Source organism: Anomaloglossus baeobatrachus, chromosome 2 (assembly GCF_048569485.1).
Source record: "Anomaloglossus baeobatrachus isolate aAnoBae1 chromosome 2, aAnoBae1.hap1, whole genome shotgun sequence".
In the NCBI taxonomy this organism is placed as follows: Eukaryota; Metazoa; Chordata; class Amphibia; order Anura; family Aromobatidae; genus Anomaloglossus; species Anomaloglossus baeobatrachus.
Window position 1 is genome coordinate 231133067 of NC_134354.1, and position 26092 is coordinate 231159158.

At 43.2% G+C, this 26092-nt stretch overlaps 1 protein-coding gene across 4 annotated transcripts in view; it reads left to right on the plus strand.

Annotated features, from left to right (window-relative positions):
* CDK18 (cyclin dependent kinase 18) overlaps positions 1-26092 on the plus strand; it is a 283704-nt gene that overhangs the window by 129247 nt on the left and 128365 nt on the right. For all 4 annotated transcript variants that reach the window (XM_075335690.1, XM_075335687.1, XM_075335688.1 and 1 more), the window contains one exon: positions 6099-6237. In XM_075335690.1, the coding sequence (XP_075191805.1) occupies positions 6114-6237 (124 nt within the window). In that variant the 5' untranslated portion in view covers positions 6099-6113. The remainder of the gene's footprint in view (positions 1-6098; positions 6238-26092) is intronic.

Here is a 26092-nt window from a genome sequence, read left to right on the forward strand (position 1 = left end):
GTTTGAAGCCTGAAATGTGGGAAAAGGTTGAAATATGCAAGGGGGCCAAATACTTTTGCAAGGCACTCTATATGCAATAGTCATACTGGTTTTAGATCTTTTTTGAAAAAATATTGCAAAGTGTACTTCTGATATGAAGTCCTATCAGCTGGACTGTATCTGGTACAAATATTTGTGAGACACATTTTATAGTTGTGTTTATGACCCTTGAAAGTTACTTCTGCTCAATTAATCAATAAGGCATAACCTCATACCATAAAACTATTCTTAGCAGAAGGAAGGTCTATAAAGACATATAGTTATGCTTCTGATCGACTTTAAACTTCTGACCTGAGAATCCACATAAATCTTTTGATATTTTTTACTTGTTCAACCAGGAGTTGTCAGGAACATTTTCTGTACATACAAAGACAAAATACAGCTGAAAATGGTCTTTTGATACATGATAGATACTGTTCTGTAGATCATAAAGGTGGAATCATTAAGCTTGGGTCAACTCATCACAAATCCCAAAACCAAAGGGACAGTGCCAATCTATAGGACAATAGGTTAAAGTTCCATTGCTAGAAGGCTGCATTAGAAATTCTGTAATGATAGGAATCTCTGTCGAGTATACAAGGGTATATGGTCCAAGACGTCAGTAACAGAAACCACAAATGTGATTTGGTGTCTACACATATCTGAATATTATTTTTGGGCAGCCTTTAGGGCAGTGACTTTTCAATAACAGTTTACATGGCAATATGCTAAGGGAGATAAAATACATTTGATAATATCTCTGACAAAGAGGTTGGAAAACGTAACGCATTGCATAAAGAATATTTCCGTTTTTCTTATTAAATTTGCAAAAATGTTTACATTTCAGGGTTTTTTTTGTTAAGATGAGGTGAGAAAAAAAATGAACTTTTTTGAATTTACCAAATGGCTGCAATGAAACAAAGAGTGAGATATTGAAAGGGGTCTGAATACTTTCCGTGCCCAATGTAGCTTAGATCTACCAAATAACCAAATACCATAAACTCTTTGTAAATAGCTGACTGCTAACGAAACAACTTCTCTCACCTCTGACGATCGGCTGTCATTGCTGACTGGACGGTCATGGCTGGTCACTGCATGAACAAGCTAGTTTTATATCCAGGCAACTCAGTAAGATAACCATCCATGGAATATATGGGCGACTTTTAGTATCTCTTTGCTCTGGTTGACACTGGGTGACTCCAAGTAGGAGACGACATCCCCACCCCATGGTTTTCATATGTTAATTTTTAAACACTATGTATGGCCTTAGAAATGGCATGTACAGTGCCTTGCCAAAGTATTCACCCCCTTGGCTTTTTACTTATTTTGTTACATTACAACCTGTGTTCCAATATTTTTGTAATCCGATTTATGTGTAATGCATCAGCACTAAATAGTCTAAGTTGGGGAAGTGAAGTAAGAAAAATACATGCCTATGAGTAAGGTGTTTTTTTCCACTGAAACGCGTAAGACGTTGCAGAGAGGGGATCTTTCCCCCACTATGATTTTAATTGTGTGTTAGCAAAATAAAGCATTTTTCACCACTTGGGTGAGAGAATTTTTTTTCTTCATTTCCTAAGAAAAATATATGCAAAAGTTAAATTTATGAGATAAAATAAATAAAAATTGCATTTACATATGTATTCACCCCTTTTGCTATGAAGCCCCTAAAATTTCTGGTGCAAGCAATTACCTTCATAAGTGACATGCTTAGGCTGCTTTCACACTACGTTTTTTTTAACATGTGTCATGAACGTTTTTTTAATGCAAAAACGGATCCAGTGCAAATGCGTTTTCATTTCAATGCATTTGCAATGGACTCTCGTCAACATGCGTTCACATGCGTTTGCGTGCGTTATAGTGAGGATCCAGCAACTTGCAGTTTTTTAACTTTTTTCAAAAACGCTACTTGTAGCGTTTTTGAGCTGCGTCCAAATACTGCAAATCGTTGTATCCTGACTAAACAGCATGTGAACGCTGGCATGCTGATAGACAGGATCCTGGTTGCTCTACTGAGCATGCCCAGAAACCAGCCTGTCGTGATCAGTCTCTCTCCCCCTCCCTCTCTCCCCCTCCCTCTCTCCCCCATCCTCTCTCCCTCTCTCCTCTCTCTCTGTAACCCCGCCTGAGAGCGGCGGACGCTCGTAACCAAGGTAAATATAAGGTAACCAAGCAAAGCGCTTCTTAGTTACCCGATGTTTACCTTGGTTACATGTGCAGGGAGCCGGCTCCTAGCAGCTGCGGACGCTCGTAACCAAGGTAAATATCGGGTATTCAAGCAAAGCACTTCACTTAGTTACCCGATATTTACCTTGGTTACAGCTTACCGCAGCTGTCAGATGCCGGCTCCCAGTCTCACGTTCAGTTCCCCTCACTCCCGATCACATGACTCCAATGCCCGCCCATAAACTTCAAGTGACAGGATCCTGCAAAATAACACTTGCATTTGCATGCGTTTTTCTCTGCAAAAACAGGATCCGCTTTTGCAGCAAAAAAACGTTCATGACGCATGCTCAAAAACGTAGTGTGAAAGCAGCCTTAGTGAAAGAAAGTCCACCTGTGTGTAAGGATCACATGCTCTGTCCATACACGATGTACACACCTTTTCTGAAAGGCCACAGAGGCTGTAACACCATTAAGCAAAAGGCACCACTAACCAAACACCATGAAGACAAAGGAGATCGCTAAAGAAGTCAGACAAAGTTGTTGAGAAGTACAAGTCAGTGCTGGGTTCTAAAAAATAATCTCCCAATCTCTAATGATCCTCCACAGCACCATCAAATTCATTATCATCAAATGGAAAGAACACAATGCCACAATAATCCTGCCAAGAGAGGGCCGCCCACCAAAACTCTCAGCCCTGGCAAGGATGGAATTAAGAGAGAGGCAGCACAGAGACGAAAGGTAACTGAAGGAGCTGCAGAGTTCCCAAGGAGAGACAGAGCATCTGTCCATACGACCACATTAAAGTCTTACGCTCAATAGAGCTGGCCTTTATGGAAGAGTGACCAAAAATGCCTTTACTTACAGCCAAAAATTGGAAGGCTCATGTTGATTTTGCCAGAAGACATGTGGGAAACTCTTGAAATATATGGGTGCTGTGGTGAGATGAGATCAAAATATAACTTTTTGGCTAACAAGGTAAACGCTATGTCATGTGCCAAACAGAAAATAAATTAATTTTATACTACACTTTTAGTATTTATCATTTCCTTATATTTATTACTTCAGTGATATTTATACGGACGGCATCTCTATCTATAATGTTGCATCTTGAACCCACATAGAGATTACACCATATGTTAGTCTACACGAGGGTTTTTCTCTCCCTCCGTTCATCTATGGCTATTTCTCACGACCTGGTTTCTACAGAGCACTAGATCCATATCTTTCACTTGAGCATGCGCATTAAACTTTTTCCCACGCTCATGAACTTGTTTCACCCCGTCAGTCGCCGGCTTTTTAAACTGTGAACCCGCAGGATGAGCGGCTGGGAGCTGTAATCTGGCACTTGCTTTCTTTTTCACTCTGATTTATGCATGAATTTCCTCCCCGGTTTTCTTCTTTCTTGCTGATAGATGAGAGTATTTATATTATTTTAATCTACACACCACTTTTTGGTAAATATATCCACACATGTGAGGGGTACAGCGGTCTGCACGTCCCTTTGCACATGCCTTACACACCTATGTGATAACATTCTCTAACACCAGAATAGGAGTTCTAGGTTGACTCGACACATTTACATTCTTATACATTTTTAGTTTTCAGACACAATAAATTCATACATATTTTTTCTTTAAAACAAATATTATTACATGGTTTTATATATCTTGGACTTAAGGAAAGAAATCTAATGGAGACATTTTTTGAACTTCAGCGTTTTTGATGCTATATGTCATGTTTACTTTTAAATGTATGGATTCCCGCCGAGTTTTTTTCTAAGAAGGTGGTGTCATGACATCAATACAAGAGTATATGATGCCAACGTGGTCTCCGTTACAGCAGATTTGATGTTCTTTAGCCAGTTTGTCCTAATGAAGGGAGCTGAGTCTCCTGAAACGCGTTGACCTGAGCATGAAATAAAGCAACATTAATCTTATACTTTCATCATCACTTGGTCATTGGCACGGCTTTGGAAAACCCATCTCTACTACCTTCTGTTATGTGCCAAACAGACACAGCTCATCACCCCAAGAACATCATCCCCACAGTGAAACATGGTGGTTGCAGCATCATACTGTTGGGATGTTTTTCAGTAACAGGGAAAAAGGTTCAAGGGGAAGATGAATGGTGCGAAATACAAGGATTTTCTTGAGTAAAATCTGTTTCAGTCTGTCAGTGATTTGAGACTGAGAAGGAGGCTCACTTTCCAACAAGACAATGACCCAAAGCATACTGCTAAAGCAACACTCGAGTGGTTTAAGGGGAAACATGTAAATGTATTGGAGTGGCCTAGTCAAAGCCTAGACCTTAATCCAATTGAGAATCTGGAAACAATCTAACGGTAAGGAAATGGATCAGTTTTACCTTGAGGAATGGCCAAAAATCCCAGTGACAAGATGTGGAAAGCTAATAGAGACTTATCCAAAGTGACTTGCAGCTGTAATTGCCGGAAAAATAGGCTTTATAAAGTACTGCCTTTAAGGGGGTGAATACTTATGCACACTAAAGTTTTCAGTTATGTTGTCCAATTTTTTTGCTTCACAATAAAAATAAAACCAAATGTTCACAGTAGTAGGCATGGTCTTTATATGAACTGATGCAAACCCTTGGAAAAAACTTGTGAAATTCCAGGTTGGGAGGTAGCAAAACATGAAAAATGCCAAGGGGGTGAATACTTTCGCAAAGGCACTGGATATACTGGTGTTTTCATGCTGATTAAATCCTTGCCTTGATTGTACAAATCCGTTTTGTCCAACAAGTGTAATTACATTTGTTAATTCTGTAAAATGAACTTTACTGAATTGCTGTTCTGTATAGAAAAATAGGACATTTCCAGGGAAACAGGAAGCTTCCGCGTTCATTCATAATGGTGCTGCTATTGGAAACTATTCCTTAAATTAGTATTTAACTGCTGAAATCTCTGCAAATCAGTAAGCTGAAGAGAACATACTGTACACAGCTAAACCTGTTTCTACAGGCGCCATGAACTTTGCCGCCCCGGCAGCCGTAAGGTGGCTATTGCTTATGTAAAAATAACTTTGCCTATAGTACGCTCTTTTCTGATAAGGAGTTTTGATTTATTTAGGCAGGGTGGGAAATACATGGGAACACATTTATAACTAAAAAGCAGAAGTAGCTATATATCAGAGACGGATTATTAACACCTTCGGAGCTCGGAACACCATGTAGTGTGAGCTCGAGCCAGCAGTGTGATATCCCTATTGCACAGCTGCATGGTCAGGTCTATAAACCTGGCACATGAACCGGGTTTATGTATTTTGTTGAAATGTGATTAAGCGTAGAGAAAAATGAGAGAACAAATGAAGAAGTTGAGCAGTATAATTGCCTCATAAAACCATTGGATTAGGAATGCCACAGCAAAGGGCAATTCAAGGGCAGGGTTAGGTTTCCCGGTAGAAGAGCTTGCAGTCGATCATTTCCAATATGATCAGGTATGTGAAGCCTCGTTTCTTCGAGGAGCTCTGTGATGAGAGATGCAGCAGATGTATGCCTCCCACATGCTTGTGTTCGCCTCTTCTCGAGGCAGCCTGCACTTCTCTCTACTTCTTCATATATCTCTAACTCTGATACAAATGTAGGGTTATCTGCTGTGTCCACCATTCTGTGCAATGCCTTTTAATAAGTTATATCTTCTATCATTACGAAACATAACTGGCTCCTCTGTCAAACAATCCTTTTAACCCATGAAGCTTCTTGGGGATGTTCCCTAGATCTGCTTGTTGTCTCTCTAATGGGACCATTCCTCTACTCCATGATTTCATTTCCAGACCTCTTCCGTCTCCTTCTTCCTTTCTCTCTCCCTCCATTCACTCCCATTCCTCTCGCACATGCTCTGTGTACCTTCCTCTTTCTTTCTTCGAAATGTTTCTCACACACAGTCGTATCTTTCCTAGGTTTATCTTGTCATCATGAACAAGATGAAAAATTTTACCCGGCGGTTCTCCCTTTCTGTTCCTAGAACGGAGACTATAGAGGAATCAACTCCAGAATTCACAGAGCAGTACAACCAGAAAAACAGTCGACATAGTGAAGGTGAGTGACTGGTCACAAATGGACCTTACACGATGACCGATCAGGTGTGTGGCAGTGCCAGGCGTGTATTAATAGTTTATGGTTATAGCTTGGTACACCAAGTTTTGTCCTTCTTCATATCATCTATATATATATATATATCCTATGTTACTGTATATCAGTTAATTACTATTTTATCAGTGCAAAGCCTAATATTCACTATGGGGCAGCATTGAACTAGACTAACTATGTAGTACCGACCTATTTAAAGAAGGTGATAAAGTATGATGTACCATTGTGGGGGGTAACATAGTAGCAGTCCTGTGCAAAGTTCTTTAGAGGGATTTCATAGTCCAATTTACGCTACTTTACTTGTCATTCAGTATTTCTTAGGGTTAATGCAGCGTTGAGTATTATTCTTGCTGTGTACCTAATATGTGGATTGAAATCAAGCTTTTTCTTGTGTCTTTGTTGTATTCTACTTTTTCATGTTGTTTCTTTACGTTGGCAAAATACATCTATAAAATGTATATACAGTACATGCTGCTTATACCCCGTCAGTGTTTCCCCACTGTTTCACCTTTTACTGCAACTTGTGATAATGAAGTACAGCAACAGTGAAGGTTGTGGGCCTCAGTGCAGAGTCTACAACAGGGCTTCCAACTATCACAGTACTTTAATAGTTATAGTCTTTTTATATGGGCCATTGGGACCTTTTGGGTTCCCCTAGGCTCCAGAGCACATGTGTGATTACAACCCCTGTAGCTTCTGTAGTTTCACCCTTGTACCTCAGTGAAGAGCCTGATTTATCTATAGGCACAGTAGAGCCCCTTTTTGGTGGCTCTAAGTGACGGAAGGAAAGTTTTTTTCAGCTCACCCGTAGTATTATTTCACCTGGCTCCAGGACCCAGAACGGTGCAGGGATATGAATTCCGTGTTCAGGAATATAAAGCAGCAAGTGGTGGAAATTCCTTTCCTGATCCAGCAACACGTCCGAGATAGATGTGAATTAAAAATTCATTTTATTGAAAAATTGTTAAAACACCAATCATCAGAATGACATCCAAAAAATGTTTTCTTTAAAAAGAAAGCGTCTTACGCGTTTCTGGCCATTGTGGCCCTTAGTCTGGGCCACAATGGCCAGAAACGCGTAAGACGCTTTCTTTTTAAAGAAAACATTTTTTGGATGTCATTGTGATGATTGGTGTTTTAACAATTTTTCAATAAAATGAATTTTTAATTCACATCTATCTCGGACGTGTTGCTGGATCAGGAAAGGAATTTCCACCACTTGCGGCTCTAAGTGAAGGACATATTCTAAATGGGAAATTTACACAAAGCACCCGAATAACGGGATTTGTTTTGAAACATATTTTATGTACTAATTGATATTTCAAGTGGCCGAAATTCTGTGCTGTAAATCCATTATTACAGCAATGTTTTGTTTTCTTCTTTAAGACAAGTAACCATTTGTTAAAGACGTTTTAACCAAGTTCTCCTCAGGTTATAATTGGTCACCATTCTCAAGGTAATTGGACAGTGGACAATATTCTTATAATATACTGTACTGTAATAATTCTTATATAGCGCAAACATACTCGGCAGCGCTTACAAAGAAAATCAGACAGGGCATAATAATAAACCAAATAATCTAAGCAAGATGTTTGAGAACCTTGCTCGTTTAGATGTCTGTTGTTGGTGTGGGTACATAGTACCAAAGTTCTGGATAGGTACATTAGTAAACTGTCCAAGCCAGCTTTTTAGGTGCCGTAGACCCTGCGTCCCTACGTAATAGTGTCAACCATTGCACAACCAAAACAGCGCTAGCCAAAACATCTCCACCAACAATGCCCTCTAATTATACTTAGCTATAGTAATGCACTACTCCTCCAAAAAGACATTACATGTGACTAGCCAATTTGCCGTTAACATCTAAAAGTCTCTTTCTATGTTAGACATTGTGACCTACCAGCACCAATCGTATGCAATAGTCTACCAACCACTCACACCACAGGTTGTAAAACAAGTGTTGAGAACTAGAGATGAGAACTAGAGATGAGCAAACCCTATGTTCGGTTTTCTGGCCGAACACCGATTTTAAAAAAAAAAAAATAGTTCAGGAGGTTTATGTATGCTAACTACTCATGTGAGCATCACTTTGCTCGGATACGCTTGGTGTTCAGCCCAGTGGGAGCCGCTTGCAGTGTTTGGCTCGCACTGAGGGTAAGAACAGCGTGATCGGATGTACTGTGTATTCCGTCCCACCCCCCCAAAAAAATGGAAAAACCACTCCCACCTTTCCCTGGAAGTGAACTGCTCATTGTAAGATGTATGTGGGTAGAGACCCAAACTACCATTCAGTGACTTCCATTTGGGGTTTGGGCCAAGTACGAACCAGTGGCGGTGCGGTTCGACGGCACGCGCCAAACTGAACTTTCACGCATTCGCTCATGTCTACTGAGAACAGAGAGCAAGAATTATTACCACGTGCCCAATTCTTCAATGGTTTGCTTTTTTTAGTACAGTCTGATTGTTCTGGGCGTCTCTCAGGTCGCACAGAATTTTTGACTTAGCCTGGTTAATGCAAGCAATACACAAGTTCCAATGCCATTTGGTGTCATTTACCATGGGCCTAAAGACTGCGGATGGTTTTTTTTTTACGGGTGTCATTTGGTTGCTAAAACTTTTTTCCAGCTGACTAACTTTTCTAGATGACTTCAGCATTCCATACTCTCCTCTGTCATGAATCCAACACAACACACACAGGGTCGCACATATCGAAATCCACTTCCTGTCCGAAATTCCTCGTGGGTCTTTATAAAGACTCTATGTCTTTATAAATCAACCTCTTAAAAAAAGACTCCTTGACCATTATAGATATTAATAACATTTCTTCACCCATTTACTGAAAAGTCTGATTTTTATTCATTTGCATTAATGTTAAATGACTTGACCATGACAATGTACAGAATTAATTATATAAGTACTATAATACATCTGCTTTTTGAAAACTTGCATATTTCATTTTTTTAATCAAATTAGAATTCTGTAAAGTATAGTGATATTTATCATCTTGTTCCCTTTGACCTGCTTCTGGATTACTAAGTACAATGTCTTCTTGAAAAGCAAACAACCTTAAGTTGGCATAATGGGAATAATTAGACCCAAGTAGATGAACTCTTTGGACGTACCAAGATGTGCACGTAAATATTCAGCAAGCATGTTAACTGAAATCAGAGCCAGATATATTGGCACTCTTGCTTACTTACTATTACTCAACTACAAAGAATAGTTTTTCTTTTTTTCTCAGAGCCAAAAGAATAAGTGGTTATTTTGTATATACAGTATATCATAAATCATTTTTGTAAATATAGTATTCTATTCTTTCACTGAACAACATTAAAGATATGACACTTTAATACAATGTACAGTAGTTAGTGTACAGCTTGTATAACAGTGTAAATTCTGTGTGCCCTCTAAATAACTCAGCACACAGCAATTATTGTCAAAACTACTGGCAACAAAATTGAGTGCACACTTAAGTGAAAATGGCCAATTTGTGCCCAATTAGCCAATGTTCCCTCCCCGGTGTCATGTGAATTATAAGTGTTACAAGGTTTCAGGTGTGAATAGGGAGCAGGTGTGGTAAATTTGGTGTTAGTGCTCCCACTCTATCTCATACTGGTCACTGGGTGTTCAATATGGCACCTCATGACAAAGAATTCTCTGAGGATCTGAAAAAAAGAATTGTTGCTCTACATAAAGATGGCCTAGGCTATAAGAAGATTGCCAACACCCTGAAACTTTAGCTGCAGAATGGTGGCCAAGACCATACAGTGGTTTAACAATACAGGTTCCACTCTGAACAAGCCTTGTTATGGTTGATCAGAGAAGTTGAGTGGACGGGGTCAGCGTCATATCCAGAGGTTGTTTTTTTCAAAATAGGAGTGCTGCCAGCATTGCTGCAGAGGTTAAAGGGGTAGGGGGTCAGCCTGTCAATGCTGAGACAATATGCCTCACACTGCATCAAATTGGTCTACATGACTGTCATCCCAGAAAGAAGCATCTTGTAAAGATGATGTACAAGAAAGCCTACAGTTTTCTGAAGACAAGCAGACTAAGAACATGGATTACTGGATCCATGTCCTGTCGTCTGATGTGACCAAGATAAACTTATTTTTTTCAGATGGTGTTAAGCATGTGTGGCGACATCCAGGTGAGTACAAAGACAAGTGTGTATTGCCTACAGTCATGCATGGTGGTTGGAGTGTCATGGTTTAGGGCTGTATATGTGCTGCTGTGCAGAGCTACAATTTATTGAAGGAACATTTACTGTGACATACCGGAGCAGAGTATGATCCCCTCCCTTTGATAACTAGGTAGCAGAGCAGTATTCCAACATGATAACGACCCCAAACAAACCTCCAAAACCACTGCCATGCTAAAGAAATTAAAGCTAAAAAGGCTGGAATGGCCAAGCATTTCTCCGGATCTAAACCCTATTGAGCATCTGTGGGCCATCCTCAAACGCAAGGTGGAGAAGCGCAAGGTCTCTAACATCCACCAGTGTGATGCTGTCAAAGAGGATCCCAGTGGCAACTTGTGAAGCTCTAGTTACCTCCAGGCCCAAGAGAGTGAAGGCAGTACTTGAAAATAAGGGTGGCCATACAAAATATTGACACTTTCGACACAATTTGCCCATTTTCACTTAGGGGTGTACTCACTTTTGTTGCCAGCAGTTTTGATAATAATGGCTATGTGTTGAGTTATTTAGAGCGCACACCAAATGTACACTATTATACAAGCTACATTGAATTAGTCAGATTTTTAGTGTTGTCCCATGAAAGGATATAATAAAATATTTACAAAAATGTGAGGGTGTACTCACTTTTGTGATATACGGTACGAATTCATGATGCTTCTTTACATGACTGGCAGACACCAATTCTTCATTTTAGATCAAATAACCTGTAATGTAGAATAATCAGAATTCTATGGCTATGTAATTATTCACATAATTCATGTTGCCCTGAACCATGCATTACAAGCATGCATGTTTACTGTGAAATGCTGCAGAGAAAAGTAGAAAGTGTGGCTGACTAGTCACAGAGGTATGGGCTGCTGGCTTCTCCCCGTCCCTCAGCTAAACTTACAGGCCTCTCCTTACATGTCTTTAAGGCCGTATCCTTTTATGGTAAAATATCGATGTTTAGGCTATGTGCCCACATTGCGTCCTGTTCCTGCAAAATTTCTGCAGCGATTTGAACAGCACATGTGCGCTTCAAATCGCTGCAGAAACACTGCGTAATGAATGCAGTGAAAAAGCCGATTTCATGCGCTCTGGATGCAGCCCCCACCATAGACAGAGCGGGACCTGCATTCAAAGCGCACGGAATAAGTGACATGTTGCTTTTTAGAACGCAGCGATTTGGCAGCATGGATTATGCACAATCTTCATAGATTGTGCTGGGGACGCAGGACGCATGCAGATACACTGCAGTGCAATACGCAGCGTAACTGCATGCAATACGCACATGTGGGCACAGAGCCGTATACTGCAGGAGCCAGTCTCTTATTCATGCTGCTCCTAGTTCAGGAAGTAAAATACATGTGCCAGGTTCCCTTTCAATGTCATATATCTAGGCAAAACAAGGGTACCAAAATGAGCTGGGTATACGTATACTGGTTTCCAGTTATGCGGGCTTCACACGAGACGATCTATCGTGCGATCGCACGAGCGATCGCACCCGCCCCCGTCGTTCGTGCGTCACGGGCAATTAGTTGCCCGTGGCGCACAAAGTCGTTAAACCTCCGTCACACGTACTTAACTGCTGAGCGACGTCGCTGTGGGCGGTGAACATCCACTTCCTGAAGGGGGTGGGACGATCGGCGTCACAGCGATGTCACACAGAGGCCGGCCAATAGAAGTGGGGGGGGAAAGATGAGCGGGACGTAAACATCCCGCCCACCTCCTTCCTTCAGCATTGCCTGCGGGACACAGGTAAGCTGTGTTCATCGTTCCCGGGGTGTCACACGGAGCGATGTGTGCTACCACGGGTACGATGAACAACCGGCGCAAAGAAGAATAAACGACTTTTTAAAAATAAACGACGTGTCAACGATACACGATTTGTAACCGATTTGTGAACGTTCAGAGTCGCTCGGAGGTGTCACACGCAAGGACGTCGCAAACGATGCCGGATGTGCGTCACGAAAACCGTGACCCCCGACGACATATCGCACGATAGATCGTCTCGTGTGACGCCCGCATTAGGTTAGAAGAAGCATTTAGTGCTAAGCAGGAGCTGCAAAAGTAAATACAATTTTAGAATACATAAAAATAGAAGTGAAAGCATACTTATGATAAAAAAGTCTAAAATTCAAAACCTCATATATTTTTTTATATGCTTCAATATGGAGCATAGTTTTGGCTACACTATAATAAGATGTAAGAGAGATGCTAGAGTTCAAGACAGGCAGGTTAGATTACTTAACACTAGAACTACTGAGGTAGTCATTTTGACTACTTTGCACCATGTATTTCTATATAGGTGTCACGAGTTCAGTAGTTCTAGTGTTAAAGGCAATCTTTCAGCAGGTTTTTGCTATGTAATCTGAGGACGGTATGAGGTAGGGTCTGAGACAGAGATTTTAGGGATGTGTCATTTATTCTCATGTGTGCTGTTGTTTCCATACAATGAGTGTTTTATTGTCAGGAGATTAGCACTGCCTGGACTACAGCTCTCAGGAGACGTGGTCCAACCGCACCCCCTCCTCTAATAAGCAGCTCACTGTCAATAGACAATGTACACAGAAAGCTGTGGTGTGGGCATGGTTTACTTTCTAAACTATGCAACATCTAAAAACTCTGATTGTGTCACAAGTACCCTGTAAACTAAGTGATATATCATTGGAATCAGGGTCTCTTTCCTATATTTTGCTGCTCTCAGATGACATTGTAAAAATCTTGTGACAGATTATTTTTAATACATTACTTCTGCATGAAAGAAGGTGTAATAATATAGAAATAAGTACTTATCAGAGTTGGTACAAGCAGATTCTGAAATGCCCTACAATCATTGACCAAAGCTACTGCCCTTTTTACATTTGCAGCTGGCAGGGAGCGTCATTGCCATGTCACAGCTTGAATAATTATATGTAATTGGCCAATGTATATTTGATGTAACTGTGTCTTTTTTCTTCCAAGCTTGGAGACCTGTTATCAGAAGACATAATATACTTTGACCACATACTTTGTGTATGATATAATAGACAAAAGCCAACTTGGGGCCTTCGCGATGATGTGTATAACTAGCAATGACTAAATTTGAACTGTAAATTCTTAAACATGTAGTTCTTTATTTGTTAGCTAAAGCAATACATTCCTCATTTACATGCTTGTGTCCTCTATATCCTTATACTTGATAGCAGCAAATCATGATCTTTAGGATTTCCAAATGGGACCGCCAGCAATCCGCTAAAGGGGGCTTTACACGGAGCGACATCGCTAGCGAAAGCACCCGCCCCCGTCGTTTGTGCGTCACGGGCAAATCGCTGCCCGTGGCCCACAATATCGTTTGGAGCAGTCACGGACTTACCTGCCTAGCAACGTCGCTGTGACCGGCAAACCGCCTCCTTTCTAAGGGGGCGGTTCATGCGGCGTCACAGCGCCGTCACTAAGCGGCCGCCCAATAGAAGCGGAGGGGCAGAGATGAGCGGGCGTAACATCCCGCCCACCTCCTTCATTCCTCATTGCCGGCGGCCGCAGGTAAGCTGCAGTTCGTCGTTCCTGAGGTGTCACATGTAGCGATGTGTGCTGCTTCGGGAACGACGAACATCCTGCGTCCTCAACAATCAACGATTTTTTGAAAATGAACGACGTGTCAATGATGGACGATTTGGTGAGTATTTTCCATCGTTAACGGCTGCTCGTTGGTGTCACACGCAACGATGTCGCTAACGATGCCGGATGTGCGTCACGAAATCCGTGCCCCGGTGATATATCGTTAGATACGTCGTTGCGTGTAACGGGGCTTTAAGTATAAAATATTGTCATGTTCCAGGTGGTTGCACAAATCTAGATAATAGTGTTAACTGATAGAGTAAGAAAATAAAAAGAAATTTAAACATGCTGTGCTAATACCAAGATAATATGTACTAGCTAATACTAAGATAGCAAAGTCTAGCAATATACCGTAGTGTATAACTCAGAAAATCTATTTAGAATCTTAATGTAGTGAGTGGGTGAATATGGGTTTTGCCACAAAAATGGATCAGCAACTTCCAGTATGCTAACGAGCATTCATTTTTTTTATCTTATGCATAAATTAGAGCAACTTCCTGACGCCCACTCATTAGGCTCCATGCACATACGGCTACAGTTTACAACAGAAGCTATACTACGCTATACTACTGTGGCAAATCTGACATCTAACTGCTCCTGACGGCATCAGAGGGCCCTTATTGATTTTCTAATAGGATCCTTTATGGGCCTATTGAGGTTTCCAAATGACTAATTTATATAATAAAAAGTGAATTAGACAATGATGAAGCAATCATTAGAACTCCGCATCCCAGATATGCACAGAGCTTTAGAGTAATTTGCCTCAGTATATAGGTAATTTCCATACATTTTATTATTATAGCACCAATTATTCCATGGCGCTTTAAATATGAAAAGGGGTATACATAATAAAAACAAACGAACAAAACCAATGAAAAAAGCAGAGATCAGTATTTGATGAAAAAAACCTTTCCTGAAAAAACATCCTCCAATTCGGTAGTCTTTTCTACTAAATTTAGCAAAGATTATTTTTCTATAGTTAACATTGTAAAAAAAATTTTTGCCCATTTTAACTATCGATAATACCTTAACAAATATTCTAGGGGACGGTGTAAAGTTTGTTTCCAAAAGAAACCGCACCATAGGTTCGATTTTGTCTCCCAGTGACCACTTGAACAAAATTTCTCAGAATAAAAATAACAATGCAAGAACGTGGCTTTCCACTACTGGGTCCTACAAGTGTGGACACAAATTATGCGGTTTGTGCAAACACATGTACAATACAACATGTACATCAAAAAAAGAATTTAATATTAAAACCTTTATCAATTGTGGATCCAGTGGGGTAATTTATTTGATTACCTGCTCCTCCTGTGATGTACAATATGTACGTAGCACAAATCACACATTAAGACGCAGGATTTCTGAACATCTCTATGATATAAAAAACGTCAGTAGCAGAAGCCCATCAGGTGTCTCCCAGCACTTTTTCAATGTGCACAGTTGTAACGGGGTGCCAGGGGTGCCTCTGGCCTTGTAGTCGTGGCCCTTGCAATCAGGCTTACCCCTGGTTCCCCCGTCACTATGGGGACAGGAGATGACTTGGTGGGGCAGAGTGTGGTGGTGATGCAGATGTTATCCGGCGCACAAACACTCTTCAGGCAGGGTTCGATGCAATGAACAAACATTCTTTTATTCTTCACAAAGTCCCAAACAAAGCAATAAAGGTGATGATACGCTTTCTTAGCTGGGGGAAGCCTGTCCTTGCGTCCCCTCCAGTGGGGATGTGCCTGACTACTCCACTTCGCCCGGCTCCCACTTCTGGCTACCCACAGCCCGGACCCACACCGGACTGCTTCACACTATGAGGTTCCGCCCGCTCCTTTTCTCACCGGCTTCCCTGATTTCCAGCTCCCACACTCTGCCCCGGCTCTGCTGCTCCGCTCCTGTCCCCGAGACGACTGCTCCCTTGATCTAATCTTTCCCTCACACCCTTGCTCTCTCCTCCCCTTGTCTCTGCCGGCTCCTCCTACCCACTGTGGTGACAGCCGTCCCACCCGGCCACTAGGGGTACCCTAACACAATACACATGCACATACAAATAAAACATTTTTATTAATAACATTTCCGGGTTAACTATGCTCCCTTTTGCAGGGGGTCTGCTCACCCACTGCACAGTGGCAATGTGGACTCCTTCAGAGTCAATGCTATTGAACAGATTTTTTTACCTAATGCCTGCTTTACACGCTTCAATAAATCTTTCAATCCGTCGTCGGGGTCAAGTTGTAAGTGACGCACATCCGGCATCGTTCGTGACGTATTTGCGTGTGACACCTACGTGCGATCAAGATTGAACGCAAATACGGTGATCGCATACACGTCGTTTATTCCTCATACATTGGACGTTTTGTTGTACGAACCTAGTCAATTGAAACGTGTGACATCCCTCATACGATTTTGATGTCTGAGGCTATGTGCGTAGGTGTGCGCTCTGCACCGCAGCTTAAAAAAGGTCCGCTTCAGAGCGCAGCTGAAAAGCTGCGTTCTGAAGCGCCTCACAATGTCTGTCATTCACTAATCTCTGTCAGTCGGTCACTATCTCTGTCCCTCTCTCTCTGTCCATGTCAGTCTATCCCTCTTACCCCCTCTCTCATACTCACCGATCCCTGATCACCGGCGCGGCGCTGCACGGCATTCACACTGCTCCGGCGGCTTTTACTATTTTGAAAAAGCCGGCCGCTCATTAAACAATCTCGTATTCCCTGCTTTCCCCGCCCACCGGCGCCTATGATTGGTTGCAGTGAGACACGCCCCCACGCTGAGTGACAGGTGTCTCACTGCACCCAATCACAGCAGCCGGTGGGCGTGTCTATACTGTGCAGTGAAATAAATAATTAAATAATTTAAAAAAACGGCGTGCGGTCCCCCCCAATTTTAACATTAGCCAGATAAAGCCATACGGCTGAAGGCTGGTATTCTCAGGATGGGGAGCTCCACGTTATGGGGAGCCCCCCAGCCTAACAATATCAGCCAGCAGCCGCCCAGAATTGCCGCATACATTAGATGCGACAGTTCTGGGACTGTACCCGACTCTTCCCGATTTGCCCTGGTGCTTTGGCAAATCGGGGTAATAAGGAGTTAATGGCAGCCCATAGCTGCCACTAAATCCTAGATTAATCATGTCAGGCGTCTCCCCGAGATACCTTCCATGATTAATCTGTAAGTGACAGTAAATAAACACACACCCAAAAAAATCCTTTATTAGAAATAAAAAACACAAACATATACCCTCATTCACCACTTTAATAAGCTCAAAAAAGCCCTCCATGTCCGGCGTAATCCAGGATGCTCCAGCGTCGCTTCCAGCTCTGCTGCATGGAGGTGACCGGAGCTGCAGAATACACCGCCGCTCCTGTCACCTCCACGCAGCAACTGAAGACAGCCGCGCGATCAGCTGAGCTGTCACTGAGGTTACCCGCGGCCACCGCTGTATCCAGTGACAGCGGGTAACCTCAGTGACAGCTCAGCTGATCGCGATACTCACCTCAGTTGCTGCATGGAGGTGACAGGAGCGGCGGTGTCTTCTGCAGCTCCGGTCACCTCCATGCAGCAGAGCTGGAAGCGACGCTGGAGCATCCTGGATCACGCTGGACATGGAGGGCTTTTTCGAGCTTATTAAAGTGGTGAACGAGGGTATATGTTTGTGTTTTTTATTTCTAATAAAGGATTTTTTCGGGTGTGTGTTTATTTACTGTTACTTACAGATTAATCATGGAAGGTATCTTGGGGAGACGCCTGACATGATTAATCTAGGATTTAGTGGCAGCTATGGGCTGCCAATAACTCCTTATTACACCGATTTGCCAAAGCACCAGGGCAAATCGGGAAGAGCCGGGTACAGTCCCAGAACTGTCGCATCTAATGTATGCGGCAATTCTGTGCGGCTGCTGACTGATATTGTTAGGCTGGGGGGCTCCCCATAACGTGGAGCTCCCCATCCTGAGAATACCAGCCTTCAGCCGTATGGCTTTATCTGGCTGGTATTAAAATTGGGGGGGACCGCACGCCGTTTTTTTTAATTATTCAATTATTTATTTCACTGCACAGTATGGACACGCCCACCGGCTGCTGTGATTGGGTGCAGTGAGACACCTGTCACTCAGCGTGGGGGCGTGTCTCACTGCAACCAATCATAGGCGCCGGTGGGCGGGGAAAGCAGGGAATACGAGATTGTTTAATGAGCAGCCGGCTTTGTCAAAATAGTAAAAGCCGCCGGAGCAGTGTGAATGCCGTGCAGCGCCGCACCGGGGATCAGGGATCGGTAAGCATATGAGAGGGCTGCTCAATTCAGTTACTCAGGAGTTTAGCGGTCACCGGTGAGTCCTTTACAGGTGACCGCTAATCAGGACGCGACACAGACAGAGCCGCAGCATGACAATGAAGTCGGGTGAAGTTAACCTGAGTTCATTCTGATCGTGCCGCTCTTTCTGTGTCTGCTGTCATCTGCCATTCAGCTCTGCTACATGGCTGTCTGTGTCTGCTGTTAATGGCCATGTAGTAGAGCTGAATGGCAGATGACATAGTAAAAACGCATCCCTACACATTACACACGCTTGACAAGTCAATAAAGAAAAAAAAAAGGGTGCCCAATGCATACGTCACAGAACACATGATCTAAAGCAGGGGTGGGCAATTAATTTTCCCATGGGGCCGCATGAGAAATTGGGATGGTTTAGAGGGCCGGACTAATATAATTAACTCAGTTTTACCCAATACTGTATATAGCATATATACTATCCCTTCATATACAAACAGTAAGTTACGGACTGTGTGACCCCTCGTGGCCCTGCACGCACACATGTCCTTTTTTTCTCTGGCAGCACAGGAGTCACACGGACCGCACACTGATGTGATCTGTGTGACATCAGTGTGACAAATACCAGAGAAAACACGGGTCTTTTTAATAAAAAGATTTTCTATATTTACCTAACTCCAGCGCTGCTGTCTCTGGCTCTGCTGCCTCCCGCTCCTTATCGCTGGTAATTATACTCACTGAATATTCACTGCAGTGAGCAGCTGGAAGCAGGGACAGCGCTGTGGACTGCATCGCTGGGTGAGTATACAGGTGTGTGTGTATGTTGAGAACCTGGAAGCCGGAGCATCTCGGGGACTCGTCACAGTTGCCAATGAACTCTGATGACCCCATGAAGCTGTAGCGTGGGTGTCGCAGGATGGTCATCAAAGTTCATTGGAAACTCTGATGACCTCCTGGAGGTCACTGTGCTTGCAGAATACTCACCTGTCCCTGCGGTGATGTCCTCAACGGTGCTGTGCCCGGTGCTGTCATCGCGATGCTACGGCTTCCAGGTCCTGAGTGCGGTGAATAATCAATGAATGAGCAGTGGTCAGGAGCGGGAGGCAGCAGAGCTGAAGAAAGCAGGTAAATATGGAAAATCTTTTTATTTCACAGACTCGTGTTTTCTCCGGTACCTGTCACATGTATGCAAACAGGTACCGGAGAAACGCAATCAGGCCCTGTAATGGCGGTATGGCGCTGCAGGGGGCGGGGAGAGAGCACGTGGTACCCGATGTAACTCCAGTACCACTCGCAGTTACGGGCTTTTCTCTCTGCACGCACGCACACATACATACACACACGCACACGCTATATACATATATACACAAATAATCCCCATATACTACATCACTACACCCCCATATACACCTGTAATTTACATCACTGCACCCCCATATACACCTGTAATATACATCACTACACCCCTATATACACCTGTAATATACATCACTGCACCCCTATATACACCTGTAATATACATCACTGCACCCCTATATACACCTGTAATATACATCACTGCACCCCCATATACACCTGTAATATACATCACTACACCCCTATATACACCTGTAATATACATCACTGCACCCCTATATACACCTGTAATATACATCACTACACCCCTATATACACCTGTAATATACATCACTGCACCCCCATATACACCTGTAATATACATCACTACACCCCCATATACACCTGTAATATACATCACTACACCCCCATATACACCTGTAATATACATCACTGCACCCCCATATACACCTGTAATATACATCACTACACCCCTATATACACCTGTAATATACATCACTACACCCCTATATACACCTGTAATATACATCACTGCACCCCCATATACACCTGTAATATACATCACTGCACCCCCATATACACCTGTAATATACATCACTGCACCCCCATATACACCTGTAATATACATCACTACACCCCTATATACACCTGTAATATACATCACTACACCCCCATATACACCTGTAATATACATCACTGCACCCCCATATACACCTGTAATATACATCACTGCACCCCCATATACACCTGTAATATACATCACTGCACCCCCATATACACCTGTAATATACATAACTACACCCCCATATACACCTGTAATATACATCACTACACCCCCATATACACCTGTAATATACATCACTGCACCCCCATATACACCTGTAATATACATCACTGCACCCCCATATACACCTGTAATATACATAACTACACCCCCATATACACCTGTAATATACATCACTACACTGCTATATACTCCTGTAATATACATCACTACATCCACATATACATCACTAGACCCCTATATACTACACCTGTAAAACTACATTGCCATATACTACATCACTCCCCCCAAATATTACTTACCAGTTACCCCCCCCTTCACCTCCACTCCCCCCATTGTCCCCTCAGGTTACTAGTCACCACTCACCTTTCCCTCCTCAGACACCTCCGTACGGGCTCCCGCTGACATCCTTCTTCTCTTGTACGGCTCCCCGCTGAGCTACTTCCTCTCTCCGTACGGGCTCCGGCTGCTGCATCTTCTTCTCCTGCCGGGGCGGGAACTTTTCAAATGACACACACGCGCGCCGTACTGACGACATCAGGGCGCGCGCGTGTGTGTCACAGAGAAAGTGCCGGCAGGAAACAGAGGACAGATTCCTGCGTTCCGCTGCTGCACTGTGCGGTTCTGCAGTATCTGTCTTCTGTTCCTTGCCGGCACGCAGCGTGTGATGAGGGCAATCTGACCACGGGCCGCCTGGAGCTCCGGACAACAGGTCAGATTGCCCTCATCAGTGACCGGCCAGCAAGGACGCCCGGAGCCAGGCGGGCCGGTCACAGAGAGTAGGCGGGCCGGATGTGGCCCGCGGGCCGCCCCTTGCCCAGGTCTGATCTAAAGGATCGCACACAAAATTGATCAATTTAACATAGACTACTAACGCACGTGTGACAGCAAATGAACGACCTACATGCGATCTCGTTAAATCGCATATGCGACCTGGGCGTGTCACATCGCATACGAGATCGCACACCTAATTGTAAGGTGTAAAGCTGGCTTTAGAGAGGAGGAAATCCTGTGTCTACATTGCATTTAAAAGAGGCAAAATGGATCTTTGACTAAAGAGGGCTTTACACGCTACGACATCGCTAATGCGAACTCGTTGGGGTCATGGAATTGGTGACGCACATCCGGCCGCATTAGCGATGCCATTGCGTGTGACACCTATGAGCGATTTTGCATCGTTGCAAAAACATGCAAAATCGCTCATCGGTGACATGGGGGTCCATTCTCAAATATCGTTACTGCAGCAGTAATGAGGTTGTTCCTCGTTCCTGCGGCAGCACACATCGCTCTGTGTGACACCGCAGGAACGAGGAAGCTCTCCTTACCTGCCTCCCGGCCGCTATGCGGAAGGAAGGAGGTGGGCGGGATGTTACATCCCACTCATCTCCGCCCCTCCGCTTCTATTGGGCGGCAGTTCAGTGACGCAGCTATGACGTCGCTGTGACGCTGAACAAACCGCCCCCCGTCACAGCGACGTCGCCGGGCAGGTAAGTAGTGTGACGGGTCTGGGCGATGTTGTGCGGCACGGGCAGTGATTTGCCCGTGTTGCACAACAGATGGGCGGGTACCCACGCTAACGATATCGGTACCGATATCGCAGCGTGTAAAGCGGCCTTTAGGCACTAGGATGCCCTTTGGGTTAAATTTGAGAAATGAACTGAATAATATTTATTAAAATTGATCATTTGTGGTTCTCTAAAGTGTTGGTGTTTTTGGGTTTTTTTTTCCAGACCTTTCAGGTTTCTGTCTAAATTGTATAGTGATCAATCAGCCTTTATTCCACATATGTGTTGTGCTTGGTGTATGTTCAGCCAATGTAATCAGCTGTCCAGGTGATTGGTTGTCACATGTTTCTTTTGGCTATAAAACATTTGTGTGTTCACTCATGATGTTAGATGACTAAGGACATACACTGTCCGAAACGCGTCTTCCTTTCCATTCATGTGAATTGGTTTTATCGCTTTTAACTTTGTTGTAATAAAAGTCGAAGTTTTTATTTTACTGGGCGCAGTTGCTGAATTTTCATTACCTACCTACATAATAAAAACAAGTACAATATTCATGAACAATACAAGGCACAGACTGGTACAGGAGGAGAGAGGACTCTGCCCGCGAGGCCTCACAGTCAATAGGGAATGGGTGAGGAGACAGCCTCTACTTATACATATAAAAGTTTGTGAACACTCGAGAATTTTCCATATTTCTGCACAAATTTTACCTTAAACTACATCAGATTTTCACTCAAGTCCTCAAAGTATCATATTTCTCCAAAAATAAGCCCTACCCCGAAAAAAAGACCTATCAGGAATTCTCAGCTTTTTCAGAGTATGCCTTAAATATAAGCCCTACCCTGAAAACAAGCCCTAGTTGCGGTTCAATAATAAAGTGTCTCGGCAGCTAAAAAGGTTAAATACAGCAGGATACTTTATTAAACAAAGCAGACACCCCAAAAGAGAGCCCCAAAAGAGAGAAGACACACCCCGCAAGTGCTCTCACCTAACCCTAAACAGCTACACCTGTCTGGTGCCGACGGTGTATGGCTTGTCCAACAGAGATCTTTATCGCTGTCAGGTCCACTCACACACATTGGGTCCTGGATCCCTCCACTCTCACACACACATCGGATCCAGGATCCCTCCGCTCTCACACACACATTGGGTCCAGGTTCTCCCCACTCTCACACACGCCCGATCACAGTAAAATCACACATCACATACATACATCTGATCACAGGAACATCACTCACACAGTAATACCATACTGCTCTGCCTAGCAGGTGGACCTGGGAGGTTGTGGAACGCAAGGACCTGCAGTGGAATGCATTGAGCACCTGTGGTGGAAAGCATCAAGCAACAGGTCTTCGATGCGTTCTACTGCAGATCTTCGATGCGTTCCACCACAGGTCCTCGAGGTGTTTTGCTGCAGATCTTCGATGCATTCCACCACAGGTTCTTGTGTTCCCCAGCATCTTAGGTCCCCTTGCCAGACATAAGCATTACGGTATCAACGGATATGTGTGTGTTTGATATTACTGCAATTGGATGTGTATGTGTGATGTGTGATGTTACTGCTATTGGATGGATGTATGTGTGTGAGAGAGAGTGGAGGGATGCGTTCCGCTGGGGAATACACGAGGACCTGCTGGGAATGCCTGCTATGGATTGCAGAAGGACGTGGGAGCGACACAGATGTCCAGGGTCTGATAACTGCTATTCTCCTGGAGGGTGTCTGCCTGTTTTTGGGGGTAAACTTACCCTCAACCTGTATTTCTCCAAAAATAAGCCCTACCCTGCAAATAAGCCCTTGCACATTTTTCAGGGCAAAAAAATAATATAAGACAGTGTCCTATTTTTGGGGAAACACGATCGATAAAGAGTCTAATAAATGAGTCAAAAAGATTATGATTTGTAATTGTTTTCAGTGAAGAATATGATCTAATATCACATGTCTGTGAGGGGCAACAGTATGTGAACCTTTGCTTTCAGTATCTGGAGTGACCCCTTGAGCAGCAATAAATGAATAAAAACATTTCCGCAAATTGCTGATTTGTCCTTCATATCACCTTGGAGGAATATTAACCCATTCTTCCTTATAAAGCAGCTTTAATTCTGTTATTTTGATGGGTTTTCTCCCATTAATTATTCACTTCCGATCTTTACACAACAATTCTTTAGGATTATCATCAGGATTTTAACTTGGTTATTCCAAATATTTAACTTTATTGAACCATTCTTTTGTAGAGCTACTTGTATGCTTTGGGCCGTTGTCTTAATGTATGACCCATATTCAGTTGACATTCAGCTGATGTACAGATGTCCTGACATTTTCCTTTAGTATTTGCTGATATAATTTAGAATTAATTTGTTCCATCAATGATGCTAAAAAATCTGGGCCCAGATGCCACAAAACCGGCCAAAAACATGAAACTATCACCACAATGATTCACCGATTGGTATTTTTATGCTGTAATGCAGTGGTTATTTTTCGCCAATCCTAATGCTTATCATTTTAACCAAATGCTCTATTTTGCTGTCAGATGTCCACAAAACATTGTTCCTATATCCTTCTGGCTTATCCAAGTTATGCTTGGCAATCTGCAGATGGGCACCAATGCTCATGTTGAAGAGCAGTGGCTTGCAATGCTTCCATGCACACTCTTGTTGTTCAGTGTCACTTCGCTATGTGTGACACCGCAGGAGCGACGAACATCTCTTTACCTCCGTCCCCCAGCAATGAGGAAGGAAGGAGGTGGGCGGCATGTTCTGGCCGCTCATCTCCGCCCCTCCTCTGTTATTGGGCAGCTGCCGTGTGTGACGTCGCTGTGACGCCGCATGAACCGCCCCCTTAGAAAGGAAGCGGTTCACAGGCAACAGCGACGTCGCTAGGCAGGTAAGTCCGTGTGACGGGTGTCAGCGATTTGCCCGTGACGCACAACCGACGGGGGCGGGTATGGTCGCTTGCGATACTGACATCGCAGCATGTAAAGTACCCCTAAGAGTGCTAACCCAACTAGAACAAAGAAAAACCCTTCTAAAATCACACATTTATTATTATATATTAAAAAATAGGGCTCCAAAAACATGGAGACTATATAAAGTATTGCCATGTGTGTATATAATAATATTTATTAATTTATATAGCACTATTAATTTCACAGTGCCTTACATACATTGGCAACTCTGTCCCCATTGGGGCTCACAATCTAAATTCTCTATCAGTATGACTTTGGTGTGTGGGAGGAAACCGGAGAACCCGGAGGAAACCCACGCAAACATGGGGAGACCCTACAAACTCCTTGCAGATATTATCTTTGGTGGGATTTCAACCCAGGACCAAAGCGCTGCAAGACTACAGTGCTAACCACTGAGCCACCGTGCCGTGTAACAATATTCTCCACTGTTAAAAGGTCACATAGAAAATACGATCCATGGTGGAAGGGCCTCTTAGCCTATTTTGCAATAAAGTTACTCTACCTTGCCGCGGAGGTAGGCACCCTTCACCTTGGCAAATGGCACCCTCGATCACTGTCGGCTTGCCCTAAGAGCCCTATTGCGCCTTAAAAAAGAGGAATGAGGGCATCAAACAGACTTTACAGATAGAGCAATAGGACTCTTAGGGCAAGCCGATGGTGAGCGGGGTTGCCATTTGCACAGGTATAGGGTGCCAACCTCTGCAGCAAGGTAGGGTAACTGTAGGGCAAAATAGGGTAAGAAGCCCTTCCCCCATGTATTGTATTTTGCTGTTACCTTTTGACAGTGGAGAATATTGTTACTACATATCATATATTTACACACATGGTGATACTGTACATATTCTCCATGTTTTTGGATCTCTATTTTTTTTAATATATAATAATAAATTTGTAATTTTATAAGTATTCTTCTCTGTTCCAATAAATATACGGTGACGGTTTGGGGGATCTAGGGAAACTGTACTTTCAATTACCCTTTCAGAATAAGCTGTTCTGTTTGTGTACTTAAGGAATAACACTTCATCTGTCCATTATATGCATTTTCACCTCTCTTCCCCACTGTAGGCTCTATACTTAATTTACAGTTGACTGTGCCAAGATACCAGAAGCTGTGAGATCTTTCATACACAGTACAACACAGAGAGAGGGAATTCCAGGTCTTATTTT